At 45.6% G+C, this 22,537-nt stretch overlaps 1 protein-coding gene across 1 annotated transcript in view; it reads left to right on the plus strand.

The window, feature by feature from the left end:
• LOC146847632 (uncharacterized) overlaps window positions 1–7,978 on the plus strand; it is a 141,444-nt gene extending 133,466 nt beyond the window's left edge. Inside the window, exon 6 of the mRNA XM_085651768.1 lies at window positions 6,436–7,978. Coding sequence (XP_085507894.1) covers window positions 6,436–7,466 — 1,031 coding nt within the window. The 3' untranslated portion in view covers window positions 7,467–7,978. The remainder of the gene's footprint in view (window positions 1–6,435) is intronic.
• The last annotated feature ends 14,559 nt before the right edge of the window (window positions 7,979–22,537 follow it).

The raw sequence follows: 22,537 nt of genomic DNA on the forward strand, positions 1-22,537 counted from the left end.
CAACCTGGAAACAACAATGCTCTTCAAAGAAAGACAAGAAAATGAAAGTAGCACTTCACTGGCAAACTCTGTAAAGTGATGCTGGTCTATTTGGATGTAAAAAAAAACAATCTGGCCACTTTGCAACCCCTCTGTCTTGCTATTAGTTAGGTATTTAATTCTCATATAAGAAATTCTATTTCTCTACATGCTGCTGCACTTTGGATTTGAAAAATTAAAAAGAAGGGCATTTCTCTGCATTTTTGGATCCATTTCACAGGGAAGCAACTTGAAAGACGAGTGTTTTTCAACTTTGGAACCATTTCACAGGGAAGCAACAACAGGCACACATGAACGAAGCCGAGCCTCGTGGCATGCCTGGGCATACCAAAGTGCCCCCACCCTAACCCAAACCCACCGATGCAAAAATCCCCCCTCCCCAGCCCCAAAACTCACCTTTACTCTCCGTGGTGCAGGAAGCAAATGGCTTCCTGCGCCTCGGAGAGCAAAGGGTAAACCTCCAATGACGTCAGTGCGGCTCGCGCGCTGACGTCATTGATGACGCGGGGGGGAGGCAGGCAGCCTTCCCAGTAAAAAAAAAAAAAGATCGACCACTCATGGGGGGAACACCAGCGCTTCCCCGTGGGTGGGTGGGTGCCATGACGAGCTGGACTCGTCATGGGCACAGCGCGAATGTGCTCCATGACGAGTCCAGCTCATCATGGGCACAGAAGGGGATAACAGTGTCAATTAGAGAATCTAGTGTTGATAAACAGCTGCACTCATCACTTTCTGCAGTGGTGGAACTTGTTAAAAGAAAAGCCTTTCCTCAACCCTGTTCCCCACATCACCCTGACAACGGACACATCACCCTGACAACGGACGTATCACTCACAGGCTGGGTGCGCACTTACAGGATCTCCCAGTACAGGGTCTCTGATACACCAAACACCAGGGTCTCCACATCAATTACCTAGAGCTTCAAGCTGTTTACCCAGCATTGAAAGCATTCCTACCTCACCTGTTTGGCAAGATTGCCCTAGTCTGGACGGCTTGTGTAACAGCCATGTACTATTTACAAAAACAGAGGGGGGGCACTCTCTCCAGTTATTACACATATCTCAGACCATTTGGCGCTGGGTTCTGCATCACATCATTTATCTGTTAGCGGAAGACCTTCCGGGAACAGACAACATTATCAGCAGGATGTTGCAACTAATCCTGGAGTGGGACCTATACCCTCCAAGTCCTCCTTCCTTCATTTCACATGTGGGGATTTCCTCAAATAGACCTATTTGCAACCGCAGACAATTCCAAATGCCTAAACTTCGCCTCGAGGTTCCCACACCCACTATCCAAGGGCAATGCTCTATGGATAAATTGGTCAGGGATATGTGCCTACGCTTTTCCGCCTCTCCCTCTCCTTCCTTTTCTGCTTAGGAAACTCATGCAAACATCTCTCACACTGATACTAGTGGATCCCCAATGGGCCGACAGCCATGGTTCACAACACTGCTAGATCTCTCAGTAGTTCCACACGAGAAACTTCCCCTCAGGCCGCACCTTCTCACTCAGAACCATGGAGCAATCAGGCACCCGGACCCCAAGGCACTCAACCTGGTGACCTCAGTCTCCCACCTCAATGTATGAACATTGTCAAAAAAGCTCATAGGCCTATCACTAGAGCTTGCTGCGCAGCTAAATTGAAAATATTTCTATGTTACTGTCAAACTAGCACATTGATCCGTTCAATGCCACTGTGTTTCTTACCTCCTGCATCTACAGCCCTCTGGCCTTGCATTCACATCCATAAGGTTATTCTTTTAATTTCCGTTTATCTATTTACATATTCATGTTACGTATTTATAAAGTTAAAGTAGTATCAAAACTTGGTTTGCTCCTTATGCCTCCCCTGTCAGTCTCAGGACAATAGATGAACCATGGAATTCTCTGGGAGTGCATTCAGAATGTTGATCGTGCTCTAGTCAGAAGTGGTATCTTGATAGTTGAAGGAGCTGTGTCGACAGTTGGGAACACAATTGAAGATAATTTAACCTTCTTCACTTGTGTGAGCCTGTCGCATCCTTTCTACTTCGGTTCATTGGCGACGATGAACGGACCGCTGTGCAGGCAGCAGCCTGGTGTTCCCAGCCTGTGGTATAGCGAGCTTGCTTTAATTGCCTCACAGTTGCCTTCTTCGTTGAACATTGTATGGAACGGAGTTGTGTTTAGAAAGAAGCTATTTTGATCTGCTGGAGGGTGCAGTTTTCGTTTCTGTTCTTGGTGACTTCTGATCTTTGAGAGACATTGTGGATCAGCTGGTTTCCTTGGCAGCTCCCAATATCCTTGCCGCTGGATAGCTGTGTGAGACGCTAGCCTGTGTACTGCCGGTGTTGCCCTATTGGCACCTTGGGAGCTTCTTGTTGGGATCTTCTCTTACAAGGTCTTGATTGATCTTTTGCTGACACATCCTGACAGGAACTGCTTTCTGTTGCAGGCTAAATTACTTCCCCGCAGTAATTCAGCCAATCCTCGCCTGGCCGTTCATTATCACTGACAGGCACATCTTTGTTGTGTTCGCTCTGTATTTGTGGCTATTATATCATTCGTTGACTGGCACAGCTACAGTTGCCGGTTTTCCATCAGTGCAGTACGGTTTCCTATTTCAAGTTGTTTGTTATTTTCATTGACGGACACAGTTTCAAATGCATTTGACTTGGTGGCAGTCTTCCTAGTACCCTATGGTGACGGCACAGCCTTGGGTCTTACAGCCGGCTCCACATTGCGACACCAGGATATATCGGGGTTTGAGAACGACACCTTTCGCGTGTGGAAGAAAGGAAGCATTTGCGGGATAATCTTCTATGTTTCCGCTGACAGGCACAACGTTCCTGAATTTCATGCCTGTCTGGTGGCTGTTGCATTGTCGCTAATAGGCACAGCACACGTTTCTGACAGGCACAGCGTTAATTTAGCTTTTCACCAGTGCCATTTTATCGGTGAATTATTTTTGTTCTACCGAAAAGAACTGCCATTCTATGGGCTCTGTGTTAGTTGCAGTGGTTGTAAACCTCTTTTCGAGACAACTTTAGCAGCTGGATCCTTTCTAGTTTTACAAGCTCACATCCTTTTGTTTTTAGCTTCTGAGGTAGTCCCTTGTTTTTCTTAAAGGTAAAGTTGTTTAGTTCTTAAAGGGATAATCCTCATTTTCAAAGGGAATAGTTTTGTAATTGGTAAAGACTATTATATTAAGCATGCCTTTTTATTTTTGCAGTTCCCCTGTCATCAAATTATTGTCATATTCAGCAATGAAGTAAAAGTGACTTGTAGTGAGAGTATTATATATTTAGTATTGTTTACATACATTATTGTTAATCCGCTTCCTACACATATATAGTGTTGCAAGCATTACCAGGGGTCTGTCAAGTACACTCTTATATTTAGACTCTCATAAAATCCTATCTATGTTTTACATTCCTATATATCCTCCTCAACATGGCTGTAGCAAACATGAGCCCACCTCCACCATTTTTAAATGATGAATAGGGAGACATTCCTTGGGATAGATGGATTAAACTATTCCATTCATGTCTAAATACTGTAGGGGGAGAAAAATGTTCTTCTATAAGGATACAACATATTTTATTACACAATCTGGTTTTGATATTATGTCTGTGAACCACAGTGCTTAATTTGGAAAATATTAAGTGCCAGGGCTCTGACAAGGAGGCCACTGCAGCTTGCACCACCCATCGCCTTTGTCATCGATGCCAAAACAACTACTAACCATCTCTCTCGCATGTAAATGCAACAGTTAAGATTGTTCCAGGTCCACAAAGCTAACGGAATGGCTGGGGAGGAAGATATTAGCAATTTTAATGTATATTGTATTCCTAAACTACCCTTGTTCTGCTCATCTCTAAATTAGATGAGCAGCGTCACCATGTGGTAGACGGTTCTATGTATGGTGTTGACAATTAGGTGCCGGTACCGAGCACTGGAAACCAATTAAGTGCCGGTGCTTAGCACCGGAAAGCCCCAGCTCAAATTAAGCACTGGTGAACCATAGGGCCCTGTCCAATGATGGGCTCAACTGGCTTCATTACTCTCGACTTCTGGTCAGGCTGAAACTTAACTTGGATGGCTTTCTGGTCATACCATTGTCGAGACGCTAGAGACAGGATCATCGCCCCCAGATAGTCGCCAGGACGACTGCAATGAAATACATCGTACCGCTCTAGACACTCTCGAGGCGGCATACGCATAACCCTAATTGGGTCAGCCACATTAGGTTCCAAAAAGCCAGCCTTATCAGGTCAATATGGCGTTTTATAAAGAACACTCCAGTGCTTGGATCACACACCATACATTGATGGTTCCAAGCATTGTGTAGATCATATTTCCCTTCCATTTGGTCTTTAAGAATTGCCCCAGATCATTGATTGACTGACCTAGGCAAGAAACATGTTGACCTCATATCACACCTCCGTAGGAACTGCATACCCATTTACCTACACATACCTTTGCTTAATCACCTCCTGGCTAGCTTCTAATTTCTTACAGAACTTCTGTATTTGGTTGCGGGGGGCTACCATGTAGCTTACCACATCCTGAGAGGGCGTCTTGGGAGCTTGCTCCCCCCCTTCACTAAACCAAGAGGTTTACTTACAAAGTGACCATAGAGCACTTCAAGAGGTCTAAATCCTTCACCTTTCTGTGCTACCTCCCTGTATGCATAGGGTGGGAAGGGCAAAAGATGTCCCACTTCAGCCTCCTGGGCTCTGGTAGCCCATAATCATGCCCTTGAGGGTCTTGTTGTATCTCTCAACACGCCTATTAGCCTGGGAGTGATAAGGTGTGGAGCACATAAATGTTACCCCTCATTCCTTCCACATGGGCTTCATGTACGTGAACATGAAGTTGATGCCCCTGTCTGACACAACTTCCTTGTGGAAACCAACTCTGGTAAACATCCTCATCAAGGCCCTGGCCACTTCAGGTGAAGTTATGGTTCTCAGAGGGTTGGCCTCTGTAGCGTGTGGCATGACCCACCAAACCCATAGTAAACCTGTTGCCAAAGGCAGTTTCGGGGCCCAAGAACCCAACAGTGTTGATGCCCACCATCTAAAAGGGGGTGCCAACAGGTTTGTGAGGGAGGGGAGCTTTGAACTTCTTCCCTGTCTTCCTTCTGGCTTGGTATGACAGAAAGCATCTGAGGCTGTTCTAATCCGGGGCCAATAAAAGTCCTTGACAAGCTTGTCAAAGGTCTTGTCCTTCCCCCATATGTCCTGTGAGAGGTATCTAGTGAGCAAACCCAGTAAGAAGGCCCTGCAACATTGGGAACCACCAACACATGTGCTGCCCTATGCTTACTGTAAAGGAAGCTGTTTTCCTAGAAAATAAGGTGATCTCCAGCGGTGTCATCAGGTACCTGGGCTTCAGCCTGCTGTCTCAGCCCCTCTAGGGTTTGCTACTCTCTCTGCGCCTTGCAGAATTCCTCCCTGGTCGTCCCAAACAAAACTTGCCACTCCTACATAGGCAATGTCCTCCCAGGTTGGATTCAGGGCCACCTCCTCCAGTGCCCCATCCACCGGTATTGCGGGAGCTTGAGAGGCTGGTTTCCCATGCCTCCTGCCCTTCCTCTCTTGACTCTCCTCCTGGACAGCCTTGCAATACTTCTTGGTGGCCTTCTAGGAGTTAGGCCATCCCAATCACCACCAAATTTAAATCTCAGCATAACGTCTATCTTAAGGTTAGGCATGCACTGCACCTAACACATACATTAAAGAAAACCCCACTTACCTTGCCACTCTCCTGCAGCACCTAACTGGTGGGGTTGCAGACTGGTGATGTGGGGAGACTTATCTGGGAGACAGATTTCTTTGTCAATCACCACCAAAAAACATGAACTTGCAAAATGCCTCTACGTATAAATGATATTTTCCACAAGCTATGGCTAAAGGTGACTGGTGCAAAGCATCCAACAGCTGATTGGGCCGAACTAAAGTCCTCTATTTTTTATTGATAATATGTTCTTAGGCAGAAAACTAAAGCTGTCTGTGGCCAAACTTCAAGAGTACAGGTGATCCTTTTTTAAAACATTCAAAAGTCTCCTGACTACCGAACATATTAACTATAAAATGGTTTTCCAACGCTGGGCATTCGCCAGTCATTGCACGGACTGATACATGTTTGTCATTCAAGGTATCTAACACTTGCTTTCGGTTGGACTTCTTGGCTGTTGCCAGTAATAGGGCAGATTAACCTTTGTCATTCAGTGCACATGCTGGCACCAGCATATCAGAGACCAAAGTGATATCTTTGTGCTACTTGACTGTCCTAGATTGCTTGTCTGTAATATGACTGCCCCTCTTTCACGAGTCGCAACTGTGATTTTTTTTGTTTAACTCAGAAAATAATATTTTCCGTAATATGTTTCTTTTCATTCTATGGCAGGTATGTCGGACTCAGGAAGTAAACTTGTAAAGGAGTCCACTACATGCTGTGAAAACAAGACCTTTGATCCAAAGGCTGAGCTTAACCAACACCAAATACTCCAAATTGATGACAAGCACACCTTCTTCACTGATAGTAAAAAGGTATTTAAAAGAATTGGGAATCGTCGATATCATCAGAAATACTATACAGAAAAGAAGCGCATACCATGTACCTATTGTGGAAAGACTTTTACTCAGAGGTCCTCTCTTCTTCGTCACCAGAAAACCCATAATGGTGAGAAGCCCTTTTCCTGCAATGAATGTCAGAAGAATTTTGCTAACCAGGCAGGGCTTAAACGTCACCTGAAAATACACAAGGGTGAGATTGAGAAACCCTTTCCCTGCTCTGAATGTGGGAAATGCTTTGTGTACAGGTCAGATCTTCAGCGTCACCAAAAAATCCATAATAACAAAAAGAGCTTTTCGTTTAAATTAGACTTTAAAAAAGAACAGAGAATTCAAAATGATGAGAAGCCCTTTCCCTGCACTGAATGTGGGAAGAGATTTACTCACCAGCTAGGACTTAAACGCCACCTGATAATCCACAAGGGTGCAAGTGAGAAACCCTTCCTCTGCGGCGAGTGTGGGAAGAGATTTGTGTACAAGTCTTATTTTCAGCGTCACCAAAGAATCCATATTAACAAAAGCTTTGTGTTTAAATTAGACTTTCAACAAGACCAGAGCATCCAAATTGATGGGAAGCCCTTTCACTGTACTCAATGTGGGAAGCGCTTCATTAACCTAGCGGCACTTAAACGCCACCTGAGAATCCACAAGCGTGCAATCGAGAGACCCTTTCTCTGCAGCGAGTGTGGGAAGAGCTTTGTGTATAAATCAGATCTCACGCGTCACCTGAGAATCCACACTGGTGAGCGGCCCTTTGTTTGCACTGTATGTGGAAAAAGGTTTATTCAAAGGTCAACTCTTCGATATCACCTGAGAACACACAAAGAAGCCACTTTCATGCAACCAGTCTTAAAAGAGTTTTAATCAGTGCACACATTTTAAACATCACCATATAATCCACACAGGTGAGAAACAATTTTCATGCATTGAATGTGTGAAGAGTTCTATGTATGAGACAGACCTTCAGTATCATTGGCGTGTTCTCACAGATTAGAATCCATTTTCTTGCACTTAGGATAAGAAGAGCTTAATGAATGAGTGATCGTCACTGTCATCAGACGTTCCACATGGGTGAGAAGCCATTTGTATACACAGACTGCGATGGGAAACAGCCATTACAACGAGGCGGTTACCACACAGAGCATTTACCACGCATGTGTTACAACACATGCACTGTTACCAAGCATCGCCTTTGCCATGCCGTTTTTTATTACAACACATATGCCTTTACCACAAATTAGCGTTGTAAAAGTATGAATGGTAAGGGCATATGTGTTGTACTGGTGGTAAGTTTTTTTTACAGAAACAAAGGTACTTAAAAAAACAAATGCAGTTACTGTAAATGTAGACTAGAATCAGCACTATATTAAGGATGTCCAGCCGGACAAACAATTTAATGAATCAAAGAATGCAAAACGAATAAGAGCACAGTAATAGAGTCGGACACAGTCCTGCGTCCTACACAAAACAATTACATTTGGAAAAAAACATTTCAGGCAAGACAAGAGCAGCTTGTAGCCAATAGTAATAAATAGGGCAAGCTTTTAAACAAACAGTTAATGCACTTGTTTTAACACAATTACTATCGGCTACAAGCTACTCTTGTCTTGCCTGAAATGTTTTTGTCCAAATGTAATTGTTTTGTGTTTGTGTAGGACGCAGGACTGTGTCCGACTCTATTACTGTGCTCTTATTCGTTTTGCCTTCTTTGATTCATTAAATTGTTTGTCCGGCAGGACATCCTTAATATAGTGCTGATTCTAGTCTATATTTACCATAACTGCATTTGTTTTTTCAGGACCTTTATTTCTGTAAACAATTGACACCCAAGGTCCTTATCTACCTTGTGGGTTCCCTTGTTTAACTTAAAATATGTACTGGTGGTAAGAGCATATGCATGGTGGTAAAGGCACCTGCGTGGTAAAGGCTATCGGCGTCATTAGAGGAAACGGGGAGACCCTTCCGCTTCCTCTTTACGACCTGCGCTGTGCCTGAGAAGAGATGCCTCCTCGGTGTGGTGAGGTAAGGGGGATTGAGCCTGGGGCAGGTGGGGTGGGGTGGAAAATGGGCCGGGGTGGGGGGTAGCACAGCGGTCCGGTTTTATAGCTCAGGGCAGAGGACGGTTATTTTTAACAAGGGCTGGGGCGTTGTGCTGGGGTTTAATGTTAGGGTTCAGACCAGTGGTTGGGTATTTTTAACAAGGGCTGGGCGCCAGCGGGGCCGCACTGGGGTATAGTTTTAGGGCAGGGGTCGGGTATTCTTTAAAAGGCCTGGGGGTGGAGGGGGTGGATGCCAGGGACCAGTTTGAAGGCAAAGGGCAAGGGTCAGAAACAACCTTTACCACGCAAATGCGTTTAACATACATGCCTTTACAATGAAATTCGTTGTAAAGGCATGCATGGTAATGGCATATTTGTTGTAGAAAATTGTGTGGTAAATGTTATGCGTTGTTAAGCCATCCGCGTTGCAACACATGCGTGGTAAAGGCATGCATTGCAATGCAGTGTGTTGTTCCATCATACATCCGAATGCAAAAAGAGGTTTATTAAAAATGACCATCTATGGCACCATATTGTCAACACTGGATTGGAACCCTAAAAGCAAAAAGATAGTTTCACAAAAGACAATTTCAACATCACAAGAGAATTCTCACAAGGGACTGGACCTTTTAAACAGATCATCAACGTCAAATGGGAATTCATATGGGTTAACCGCTTAATCTTCACGCTGATGAATGGAAAAGACTTTTACAAAAGGTTCATTCACTACATCGCTAGAGAATTTCCCAACAAGATTGCAGCTCTCAGAGCACTGCTGCAAAAAGATATTTCTGAAGGATGAGAAATACGACATTCAGGTATATTCTTTCCATGATTGGATGTAAGACAAGCTTTATTCAAAGCACACGTGCTCAAACACGGAGGAATTCAGACAGGAATGAAGCCCTTCTCCTTCGCTGTTCGTGTGAGAGCAACATAGATCGCTCCCCATACACAGATTTCCATTACGTGATTTTGGCTATTTTTCTTTCGTTATAGACATATTTTGACCATTCCTAACTGACTGTCATCAGCTTCACATTCTGCTACATTATTTGCTTTTTCTCACCGTGGATCAAAAGCTAAACATACATTTGAGTATCCTTGTATACTGCAAACAGAGGCAAAAGGCAGCCGAGTGCTGTAAAGTATGAAAGGCAAAGTCATAGAGTAATTGAAGTGTACTGTTACAACATCACAATGTAGTGCTTTTTAAAGAGGTGTCTCTTCAGCTGTTCCCTGAATTGGACTAGAGTTGGGGCACAGGGGGGATGGGGCACCTGAGGCTGTCCTGAAAGTGGTTGTTACAATTGTCTAATGTGGTTGCACGTTCAATGTTGTTTCATAGCTGTTGATGTCTTATGTGAGTGATAGGATTGTGCGTTCCCCACGAATTTCTGGATTTCACTATGGACATGTTCTCATACTCAACTTTATTGGGTGATTGTAAGGATAACTTAACGGGTGATTGTAAAGGATTCAGTTGTCCTTTGCGTAGCATAGATTGGTTGATTTTATGTGGAGGTGATTCTCCTCACATGAAGGTTGAGGGTAGTATATAGGATAGTCTCCTGGACTCTCCAATGAAAGTTGCGCTTTAGGCTGAAGGGAGGTGTCCATCCATAAGTAAACTTTGATCAGAGCTCATCTCCCATTAAACACTTCTAGGATGCAGAGGAGTCGCTGCTGCGAGTGAAGGAGTATTGTATTTGCCTACGTATATAGTGCCCTATCCCATGAGAGAGTTGGAGACTGGAGCAATGTATCCTTGTACCCTATTAGAGAATCTCAGTGAAACCACTTTCTTTTCATAAACTCCTGCCCTTTTTTATAACCAATTAAATAAAGATCCTACGATTCATAAAATCGTTGGTTCTATGTAATGTCCTGCCTTTATTTCTCAGATCACTTTCTGACCAGTCGGCTGGTTTCCCAATGGAATTGTTTTCCAAAGGCCTTAAATGGGCTCAATGTCATAGCATTGTATATAAAGCTATCGGCCTTGACCAATCATGAATGAAAGATCTATAACTGCACAATGCCGTCGAAGGCAGCATACATACTGGGGCGCAGATTCACTGTCATTACATCTACTTACCTTAACAATATTGTGCAAGATACAATATTGTGGTCATCAAAGCTGCGGATCGATATTTTAAGTTTAATATTGTTATACCACACCTTTAGATGTAGGTTTAAATTTTAACTATATGTTCATTTATTGTACTATAGAGGGCATGGGTGTTATTCTTTATTTTGAAATAACATTGATTTTTATACAAAATGTACAAAGAGTACTAATATGGGTATTATGCGGTGTATGTATGGTATATGTTGTAATGCATCTGCTTTTATTCTGTACATGTTTAATTTTCCAATATTGTAAATAAACAAAGTCTCTTCCAGTGATACTTTAAAATGTAATAAATCACATAATAATGGTACGTAAATAACAAGTATGATTTCTAGAAATCCATGGGTCTGTTCTGGAGAGTTACTAGGACCAGAATTAACAATTCCAGCCAACATCTCATAGTGAGTGGGGGAGGACCTGGAAAAGGTATTCCCACGATACCGAATCAAGCGCCTTCTCTAGATGTATTTCAGGCAGGCTGCATGCTGGAAACGTCCTTGTACCTGATCTTAAATATGAAACAGGTGCCAGATATTTTGGGAGGTACTGCATCCTGGGACAAAGCCATTTTGATCTTGATGAATGAACTTGGGGAGGACCTGCACCTATCTGCTGGAGAGAGTTTTCCCTTCGATCTTGGAGTCTACTCCCAAGATAGCGATCAGTCAATATGAGGACAAGTTGGTGGGTTCACTGTGGAGACCAGATGGGATTCACAGAGTGACTGCTGGAGTTCCCCACTTCGCAGGGCTTCATTGAACATCTCTGCCAGCCGAGGCACTAGGCTGGTGGAAAAGGTTTTACAATATTCTGTTGGCAGTCCGTCAAGGCCCAATGTTTTGCTTCTTGCAAGATCTTGGATAGCCTACTTGACAACAGCTGATGATATCACAGTATCTCAGGTGTCTCTGGTTGTGGCAGGGATTTGAAGGTTGGTTAAGGATAGATTGGAAAGAATTTAGTGACCTTCCAGTATGGGGGATGGGGCCTCATATGAGTAGTAGCTGAGGAAGGCCTGGAGTATTTTGCATTGGGCAAAGAGGAGAGCACCTCCATTGAAGGCAATTTCTAATATAGGACTCACGCAGGAGTCCTGTAAGATCAGCCAAACTAGGAGGGAACCATATTTGTCCCCATGCCTGTGCGTCTTTGCCGCATATGCAGCAAAATTGAACCTGCGCAGGCGCTCCTGGAGGAAGGCGTGTTGTGTCTTAGCCTCTGCGAGCCCTGGGCCTTTAGTGACAATGCGACCTAAAGCTCTTTCCAGGCATGGCAGGAGCTGGTCCATCTGTGTGATTTCTTTGTCTAATGTCCTATGGACTCCCATTATCTCCCGCAAGCAAATCCCCTGTGTGACTACTTTAAAGGCACCCCACTCAATGGTCCTTGTAGATGCCGTACTGTGGTTTTCAGCAAAGTAACTCCGAATGTGGGATTTTCGTGTTTTGCGGAAGCCTGCGTCTTCCAGACAAACTCGTTGGAGCTGTCATGTGGGGATTGGGGAAGGTAGAGCGTTCCACTGCAGCTTTGTGAAATGGGCACCGTGATTTGAGATGATACAGCCTAAGTAGTCAGTGTAAAAACAACAGTTGATGGACAGAATGCAGAAAAGTGTCATTCATTCACCCCAGTACAGAGATTTGGGCCTAAATCCATTGTTTCTTTGCTCACTGGGGTGGCAAGGTAAGCAAAAGAATGATGGATTTAACCCAGATCTCTTGACTGGGGGTGAATGTTTTGATTTGCTCTGCATTCTGTCCTTCAATTGTGTGTCTTTTGCTTTCTCACCCTAAGTAGTCAGTGTGGCAGACTGAGGAGAGCATAAAATGCGATCCAAGCGCACATATAGGTTGTGAGGCACAGAGTGGAAGGAGAAGAGGCTAGTGTAGGATGGGTGGCTCTCCATACATCCGTCAGTGCCCAATGACATACCCACTCTGTGACCCACTTTGATTGCACATGTGGTGGGGAGTTCTATAATGGAGCATGGGACCTGTCTAAATGGAGATCTAGCACACAGTAATAATCCTCGCCCAGTACTCATGGATTTTGAGTTTTTATGCACTAGCACCCCGGAGAGCGCTTTCCATCATTTTAAACCAGTTCTAAGATCACACTGCGCAATCGATCTTTATTTACCCAGTACTTGGAGGCTGCACTGGTTCCCCCGCCCCGGTCCATCACGGCTGAGTGCCGATTGTGTGGAGGGCGGGGCAGGCAGCACCAGTGATCGTAGGGAGATACTTAGGGTCGATGTGTCAGCGTTCGCGCAGCGGGCGCGCCAAAAGGCGCGCCTAAGGCAAGCCCATCTGCGCCCGTCCGCGCCCGACCGGGACCAGGGGCCACAACCCCTACCCCCACCAACCCCACGGAGACAACTACCAGACCAAAAATCCAGTACTCAAGGGAATCCCTGCTAGCGCTATCACCCATCCAGACAAATGGGAACAAAATGCCATGTAGGAAGGCCTGTCCAGGAAACACCGAAGGACCGTTTTCCTGTCATGGCTGCCAATGGCAGAGTTTAATGTCCCAAGGCCACTCCCATACTGAGATAGACGACCAGCACACCATTAGATGCTTATACTTCAATGCCAGGTCAATACCCAAACACACCATTGACATTTGGGATACCCTAAATGAGAGAAACCCCGATCTGGTTTTTGTAACCGAGACATGGCTGGGGGATAAGAACCTCCCTGATATTGCCAATGCCCTGCCCCCTAAATACAAAATTCTCAAACAAGATAGGCAGGGACGGAAGGGAGGTTGGGTGGCCATTATATTTATAGACCACCTCACCTATCTCCAGCCTGAAGTGGTGCTTACGGGAGAGCATGAAATACTACCATTCCAGGTATCTAGAAACAACCACATATTGTTCGGGGGAGCAGTAATCTACAACCCTCCAGGCCATCAAACTGATCTGAGTGCTAAACTTTTTACTCAACTTTTCCCATTATGCCTGAAATACAAACACTACTTAGTCATAGGTGACTTTAATGTGCACTTCGAGGAAGTGCATAGCATTACAGCCAGGCATTTGGAAAGAGATATGCAGATTCTCAAGCAATGGATTGCAGGCCCCACACATAGCGCTGGGCATACTTTAGATATTATTATTATTCTCCAACATAGTGTCAACAAGGATCCAGGAGATCATCCCTGTACCCTGGACAGATCACTCGCTTGTATCTTTCACTTTTAACCTACCGACGAATGCCACCAAATTCCTTAAAATTGCACGAGTGGTAAACAGAGCCTGGAAACTGGTCACCCAGGACCGGTTCCAAGCCCACTTCTCCTCAGACAATATAGCTACCATAGAAGATCTCTCAGCAAATTCAGAAGCTAATCGACTCAAAGCCGAAATCTCTAAGACTCTAGATACTTTTGCACCTAAACTCACATTCAAGTCCAGAGACAAGTCTCTCTCTGAAAAGTGGTATTCACAGGATCTTAAGACACTGAAAAGGAGTGCAAATCACTAGAACACTCCTGGAGAATGTCGAAATTAGAATCAGACAGAATAAATTATAGGACTGAGTTAAGGATATATAATAACACCATTAAAGCAGCAAAGAAGACCTACTTCTCCACCCGGATAAAAGAAAACTATAACTCGGCCATGGAACTCTTTAGAATTGTGAAGGAGCTTTGCAAACCAGCCAGTTTGTCTCAAACCCTGCCTCCTCCTGAGGAAAACTGCGAAAAGATTAGCGAGTTCTTCTCCACTAAGATCAGCACAATCTATTCATCATTTACCAATGATCCCTCCTTACCCCAAACCAACTGGGAATATCTACCTCCATATCCAGTTGGCGCTACACACATGGGCAACTTCGCCCCTTTCACAGAACTAGAGGTCGAAAAAGTTATGGCGGAGCAAAAATTCAGGATCCCCCTTAGATCCATGCCCCCACTACATATTTTCTCAGATCACTCCGATAATATGCCCCTATGTTACTCATCTCCTTAATAGATCACTGGACACAACAGTATTCCCAGAAACATGGAAACAGGCTGTAGTGACCCCCCTGCTGAAGAAAGCCGGAACAAACATTCAAAATCCCGAAAACTATCGGCCCATCTCCCAGCTTCCATACCTTTCTAAGGTTCTGGAGAAACTGGTAAACAGACAATTGGCCAACTACCTGGAGACTAATGAACTCCCGGACTGTTCTCAAACCGGCTTTAGAGCCACCAACAGCACAGAGACCACCCTCTTAGCGGTTCTCGACTACATAAGATCATCGACGGATCAGGGTAAAGCTGTTGCCCTGATCCTACTGGACCTGTCGGCGGCGTTCGACACGGTATCACATGACCTTTTGCTAAAAATCCTTTATGAGAACGGTATTCATGCCAAAGCCCTCCAATGGCTCAACTCCTTTCTGAAAAACAGAACCCAGACGGTACAAATGGGTCAGTTCTTTTCGAAAAAAAAAGACATCAGCTGTGGTGTGTGAGAAAGTGGATCTGTATATACTGTTCCTTAATAGGTACAGGGTGTACAGAGTCCACAGACCCCAAGGGTTTAACAGAGGTTAAAGTTAGATATAACCTTACTCTCCAAAGTGGTAGCCTGGTCGAGCAGTAAGGCAGTATCAGAGGACGTGTAAAGCATTTGTTGTACACACTCAGTCAGCAAATAGTTCCACACACTCAATAACTGAACTCTAGGCCAATGGTTTGTATATAAAAATATATGCTTGTTTTATTTTAGAACCAACACTTGGAATTAAAATATACTTTCTCGACAAGAGATGTTTCATAAAAATACTTTTGTATATGCAATAGACTTTTTAGTAAACAGTTACAAATAGTTGCAGTAGGCAACTCTATTTCTAAACACAATACATTGAGCTCAATGATAAATTCAAATTATATGCAACAGATTACTTTCAGATTACTTTTGTAATTCCAGGCTTGGATCCTAGATCCAGTCCTGGGTCAGTTCTCAGAATCAGCTGTTGGAAGTCGATTTTGGTACTGTACTGGTTTTTAACTAATATTTAGCTATTTCAAAAGTGAGCACTTAGAAAATATTTCAGAGCAAACAATCAATGATTCCCTATGGAAGGAAATATAGGTTACAGGTATAGTAGGTTATCGTTACGTTTGTAATCCAGTACTGGGTGTCTGGGTCCAGTACTGGGACATTTATCCAAAACAGGTAAGTAATTACGTTTTCAGATGTTATACGATTTTTGAGGAATATTTAGAAATTGCAGAAATCAACACTTAGAAGAAATTTCACAGAAAAGTTTCCTATGGGAGAAAATGGGGTTACTGGTAAGTATAGATGCGAGTATTCTTCCGAGCCAGTGCTGGGCACCAAGATCCAGCACTGTGAGCCCACCTGAGAACAGGTGAGTTTTTGCGTTTTTGTTGCTCGGCTGATTTTTAGTGAATATTTGAAGATTTGAAAAGTCCACACTTAGACGAAATTTCAAGAAAAAGCCAGTCAATGTTACCCTATGTAGAAAATAGAGTTAGCGGTTTTCAGGTAAGTTCTCGACTGGCAAAGGTGAGGTTCTGGGTGTAGACTCAGGGGTCCCCCAAGGTCAGATAGGCACAGTTAGTTCACCCTCAGCGGCTCTAGGGCAGCCGGGTGCAGAGAGAGTTAGGCCCAATGTTAGCCTATGAGGAATAGGGGGGCCTGGTTTGGTGGCTGCTGACTAGCAGGCCACGCGGCTGTGGGAGCTGGGCTCCTGGTCACTCACTCAGGGCAAGTGGGGAAGTAGGCTAGTGTAGAGATTGCACTGCCAGGGCCACTCGGGCGGCTGGGTGCAGGGTGCTTTTGAGCCGTCGGGCGCTCAATGGAAATCAATGGGAATGTTCCGGTTAGGAAAAAGGCTGCAAGCTCGGGGACGAGGATGCTTCAGGTGCCACCACCACTTCGAGAGGTAAGTTGGGTAGTTGTAGGTTAGGTGGGTACCCTGGGATTGGGCACAGGGGGCCGCAGGGCGCCGCGTGCAGGGGTGCCTTTTGGTGTCGGGAAATCTTACCCTCTGATGATCGCGGTTGGGGGGGCACCTTGTTCCGAGGCTGCAGGCTTCTTCCGGAATGTCGAGGGGGGTCCTTGGGTGCCGGACTCGGGGTCACAGTCGCCGTGGGGTCGTCCTCAGGGTCTTTGTCCACTCCGGCACTGGCCAGGCTTGGCTGGTGCAGAGTGTGCTGGGTTCGCGGTTCCGGGCTGCTGCCAGGGGTTAGAAATAGGTTTCTGAGTAGAGCCTCTACTCATGGGAGTCCCAGGGGCTTAGAGCCAAAAGGTAGCCAGGTCCTCCAGGGTTGGTGAGGTTGCTGGCCACGAGAGATGCCGCGCTGGTGCAGGTTCGGGAGTCGACAGGCCGGTAGGGCTGGGGCCAAAGCGGTGTCTTCTTCCCTTTTTAGCAGCTGCAGGGCAGGTCTTTGTTCTTCTTGCTCTTCTTGTAGTCTTTTGAATCTGGAATCTGGGGTAGGAAGGTTCAGGGTGCCCCTAAATACTAGATTTAGGGGCGTTACAGGTAGGTGAAGGCCAGGGACCAATGGGTCTTGTCCTGGGGTGGGTACACCCCCTATCCTGCCTCTCTCCTGTGGGAGGGGGGCAGTAGCCTAATCCTGATAGGGTAGGGCCTCCCATCTTCAAGATGGCGAGCGCCCGGAGATGTGCTTCACCTCGCCTCCCCCACCTGAGGGGTGGGGTGGGCAGGCTAGCACATCCCCTGTCCTTGTATGGGGTTTCCGGCCAAGCTTCCCGCCAGAGTGGGGTGTTGCAGTGGCCTGGGGAAACTCCAAGAGGCGGCAGGCCTTTGAAGCTTCCCTTTGCTCATCCTGGGGGAGGAGATTTATCACCTCACCCAGGATGTGAATTGTTGCAGGCCCGGGAAAGCAGGGGCTCCCCCACCCAGGGGTCCAGCAACGTGTCTGCTGTGTGGTAGCCTCAGAGCAGACGTGGATTGTAAGTTAGTTGTAAGGGGGCATCTCTAAGATGCCCTCTGGGGTGCTTGGTACATTAAATCCCACACTGGCATCAGGGTGGGTTTAATGTGCTGAGAAGTTTGACACCAAACTTCCCAGTCTTTAGTGTTGCCATTATGGTGCTGTGGAGCTCGTGTTTGACGAGCTCCCAGCACCATGTACTCTTAAATGGCAGCACTGCACTTACAGTGCCCAGGAATGGACCTGGGTACTGTAGGGGCACAGGGCTCCTGCTCCTGTGCCCACACCATGGGCATAAGGCACCCAGCCAGAGGGGTGGCTGATATATGCCATGGCAGTGTAGGTGATGGGCATGGCACACAGAGATGTGTGTCATGTCGACTCTTCATTTTGTCCTGCACCCAGACACTCAGCCTGCAAAGGCAGTGTGTGTGTGTGTAAGGGTACAGGGCCTCTAAGGGTGGCACAAATGAGTGCTGCAGCCCTCAGAGGCCTTCCCTGGTCACAAGGCCCTGGGTACCTAGGGTACCATTTACTAGGGGCTGACATGTGGCCAGGGTTTGCCAATTTGGAGTTTGTGTGGTTTAAGGAAGGAACATAGGCCCTGGGCACCTGGTTGGCAGGAGTCCAGGGTACACTCAGTAAAAGTACATTCAGCAATTTAGCAAAAAGTGGGGGCACACCATGCAAGAAAGATGGCACTTTCTCACATGGTGTCCCCCAGGGAGCTTCCCTGAGTCCGACACTTTTCAATGCCTATGTTTCATCTTTGGCATTGATTAGCAGGAAATGGGGACTTAATATCTGCTCCTATGCAGATGATACACAGCTGATGATTACTATAGAAGACAGACATGAAGACACCAAGGTCAAGCTAAATAACTGCCTTTCAGAGATGGCAACATGGATGACCAAACACTGCCTCAAGCTAAACGCAGGGAAATCTGAGATACTGCTCTTTGGTGGAGCACATTTAATCTGGGACCCAACTCGGTGGCCACAATCCCTGGGAGAGGCCCCAGACCCTAAACAGTACGCAAAAATTTTAGGCATAACCATTGACAACACTCTGTCCATGCAGGACCATGTGCGGACCCTGTGTGGAAGAGGTTTCGCCATCCTAAAACTCCTAAGAAGGCTTTTCCCTTGGATCCCGCTAGAATGCAGAAGGACGGCCACACAGGCATTACTTACTAGCAGATTGGATTACGGCAATGCCCTGTATGTGGGCATGGCAGACCACCTCTTCTCACGCTTACAGGTGCTGCAAAACGCGGCCGCTAGGCTTGTTTGTAATAAAGATAGATTTAGCTCTGCGTCCGCATGCATGAAAGAACTCCATTGGCTACCCATGCGCCAAAGAGCACGGTTCAAACTGTTGAGTCACGCGCACAGGGCACTGCACAACGTCGGACCTAAAATCCTTCAGAACAAAATTGAATTCTATGTCCCCACAAGATGCCTGAGATCAAGACACCAAGCATTAGCCAGACCCAAGCGCATAAAAAGAGTTAGAGCCGGCGGTCGGTCATGTTCTTACCTGGCAGCTAAACACTGGAATTAACTTCCTCTGTACTTGCACCTCTCTGAAAACGATATGTTGTTCAGGAAGCAGTTAAATTCACACCTTTTTCCAATGCCATAGGGATAAGTAGCTGAAGACCCCCAATACAACCTACCATATGTTCCGCTAAACAGCGCCGTGATATCCGCCAGGATGAATGTCGCGCTTTACAAATACAAATACAAAAGGCTTGATGTTTGATGTTCTGGGCATATATAAGGGAATACATGAACCATCAAATCGTCCCTCGAGTAGTACGTATTTTCCATCCTTTTCTATGACTGTGCTGGGTACATGATAAGGAACCCCAGGTCTGACCCAACCATGGTCTCTCGCATATACGCGGAGTAGTGGTAGCATGAATGGTTCCCCTCCATCCAGTCGCTGCAACTCCCCTGCTGTGGTATGAGCTTCCTGTAGAAATATTATGTATGCCTGCTGGTGCTTAATATATGAGTAGATCGAATAATGCTTCCTCACTGTGCACATTCCCCATATGTTTAAGGTGAGGAACTTAATTTTACTGGGTGGATCCACACCAGGTAAAAGGGTGGGTGTATGTCCTGCATGAGGTAGACTGTCTCAGGGTCTGCAATTGCTGGTGGTATACCAACATGTAATGTAATGTAATGTAATGTAATGTAAAAGTTACTTCTATAGCGCTGCTACCACTCCAGGGAGTATCTTGGCGCTCACCCAACTCAGATGTACGAGAAGGGGGGGGGAGTAGACACAGATTACATGCGGCACACTACATCTCAGACCATTGCTATACAAGCTGAATTGGACATAGAGTATACCCAAGTTTTTAATGCTTTCCTGTATTGGGTTTCATCCGACAAGGAGCGTAAGGAAAAGGGTAGCTTGTTCCATGCTTTAGCACCCAACACGAAGACAGATTTGCCACCTTTAGTTGTCAGCTTAAATTTAGGGATAGTCAGCAGGTTTTGGCCCGCAGATCTTAGACAACGTACCGGCTTGTATCGCTTAAAACCCTCAGTTAGATATTTAGGGCCTCGATGGTGAAAAGCCCTAAAGGTAATCAAGAGGACCTTAAAAAGTATTCTCTTTGCGATTGGTAGCCAGTGTAATGCATCCATTGCTGCAGAAGCTGATGATCTACGGGGCCAGCCTAATACTAGGCGGGCAGCTGCATGTTGGACCATTTGTAGTCTGTGAAGTACCGATCTGTTGGCTCCTGCATATAGACTGTTGCAGTAGTCCAGCCTAGAAGTGATCAAGGCCACTGCAACAGTTTTCCTGGCTGACAGCGGCAGAAGATCAAAGAACTTTCTCAAGGCTTTGGTTATGTGAAAGCATGTGCCAGCTACTGCAACAGCTTGTTGTTTGAAGGACAGCTGATTGTCAAATTTAATGCCTAAGTTCCGGACTGATGTGATGGTATTAGGAGGAGGTACCTCACCATCCGGCCAACAACTTATCGGGGAAAACAGATTTTCTTTTCCGACCGGAAGGATTTCCGTCTTCTCGGCATTGCATTTAAGATGATTATCTGTCATCCATTTAAATGTTGCGGCTAGGCACTCTTTAAGATTTTCTTCGTCGGCACCTGCTCGATCCCTGTCTAGTACTAGGATAAGCTGGGTGTCGTCAGCATACGAGATAGTACTGATCTGGAAAGAAGTAATCAGATTAATCAGGGGAACCAGGTACAGATTAAAAAGTATGGGACTCAAACTTGAACCCTGGGGGACTCCCGAGGTAAGGGCCTTAGCTTCAGATTGATACTGGCCCAATACTGTAATTTGGTGTCTATCTCTGAGAAAGTTTCTCAGCCAGGTCAGAGCTGTCCCCTCTACCCCCGCGGCAGCTAAACGGTCCGCCAAGATGTTATGCGAGACCGTATCAAACGCTGCCGACAGGTCAAGTAGAATTAGGACCGCCTTCTTTCCCTGGTCAATGGCCAAACGGAGAGTCTCAGTTGTAAACAATAAGGCAGACTCGGTAGAGTGTTTTGACCGGAACCCTGACTGATTATGATGTAAAATATCATTAGTTTCCAGGAAATTTGTGAGTTGGATGTTCACAAATTTTTCCGTTAATTTAGACATCACTGGAAGCAGGGAGATTGGGCGTAGGTTGGAGAGAGTGGTAGGGTCGGCAAGGTTTTTTTTTTGAAGTGGTTTGACCGCAGCAAGCTTCCAATCGCTAGGGACATCTGCCGTCGCTAAAGATGAATTAATAATACTGTTTACAATGGGGTTGATAGTTTCTGCCAGAGATTGTAAAGCCAAAGGAGGGCAAGGATCAAAGGGGGATCCGGATTTGCTCGCAAAAATGGCTTTAAGGGAGTCTTCAAGGGAGACAGGGGCGAAAGTGTCCAAACTAATTGGGGCCTTCACCCTCTCCCCTCTTTCATCTGCTTCTAAAATGGAGGGAACTAGAGGAAAGGTTCTCACAATTTTAAGAATTTTATTCTCGAAGTAATCCGAGATCTCATTACATAGGATTTGAGAAGGTGGAATCTCCTGCGACAGGACAGAGGGATTCATAAAGTCCTTGACTATATTAAAGATTTCCTTTTGTCCTTGAGCTGCCGTTTCAATTGCCTGAAGATAGTAGGCTTTTTTGGCTGATTTTATATCTGCATGGTACTGTCTTCTGGCCTGTTTATAAATGTCACGGGCAGTGGTCTCATAATGCCTGCGCCACCGGCGTTCTAATGTTTTTATTTCCCCCAGTTTAACTCTCAGGGGTAATGTAAACCAAGGAGCCTTCATTTTCTTTTTAGTGGAATTTCTGATGTTGGAAGGACTTAGTTGATTGCCTATCATAGTTATCCAATCCCGCAGCTTTTGGTTATCAACAGAGGTGTTACCTGTTGGCGCCAGGGTGCCAATTCCAGGCGCATCCAACGCATCAAGTCTACTGGATAGTTGTTTCCAGTTAGGTTTATGAATCATGTTAGGAGTGGTGGTGTTATTTCTAATTCTATCCGACATTTTATGCAAAAATGGAATAGAGAACGGGATAAAGAAATGGTCAGACCAAATCTGGGGACAGGGCGGATTGACTATCAGATTGCTGGAATTAGAGCAAATACAGTCTAATAGGTGGCCACCCGAATGCGTATATTGATGAGTCAGAAGAGTGAGTCCTAGAATATTAATAATGTCCATAAAGCAGTCCACTCCAGAGGCTTTTGGAGAGTCAAGGTGCAAATTTAAATCACCCAGTATGGTAAAATTCGAGAATCTAAGTACCAAGTTGCTGAGTGCATCTCCCACACTTTCCAGGAATTCCTTAGGGGGGC

This window comes from Triturus cristatus, chromosome 4_1 (assembly GCF_964204655.1).
Source record: "Triturus cristatus chromosome 4_1, aTriCri1.1, whole genome shotgun sequence".
NCBI lineage: Eukaryota > Metazoa > Chordata > Amphibia > Caudata > Salamandridae > Triturus > Triturus cristatus.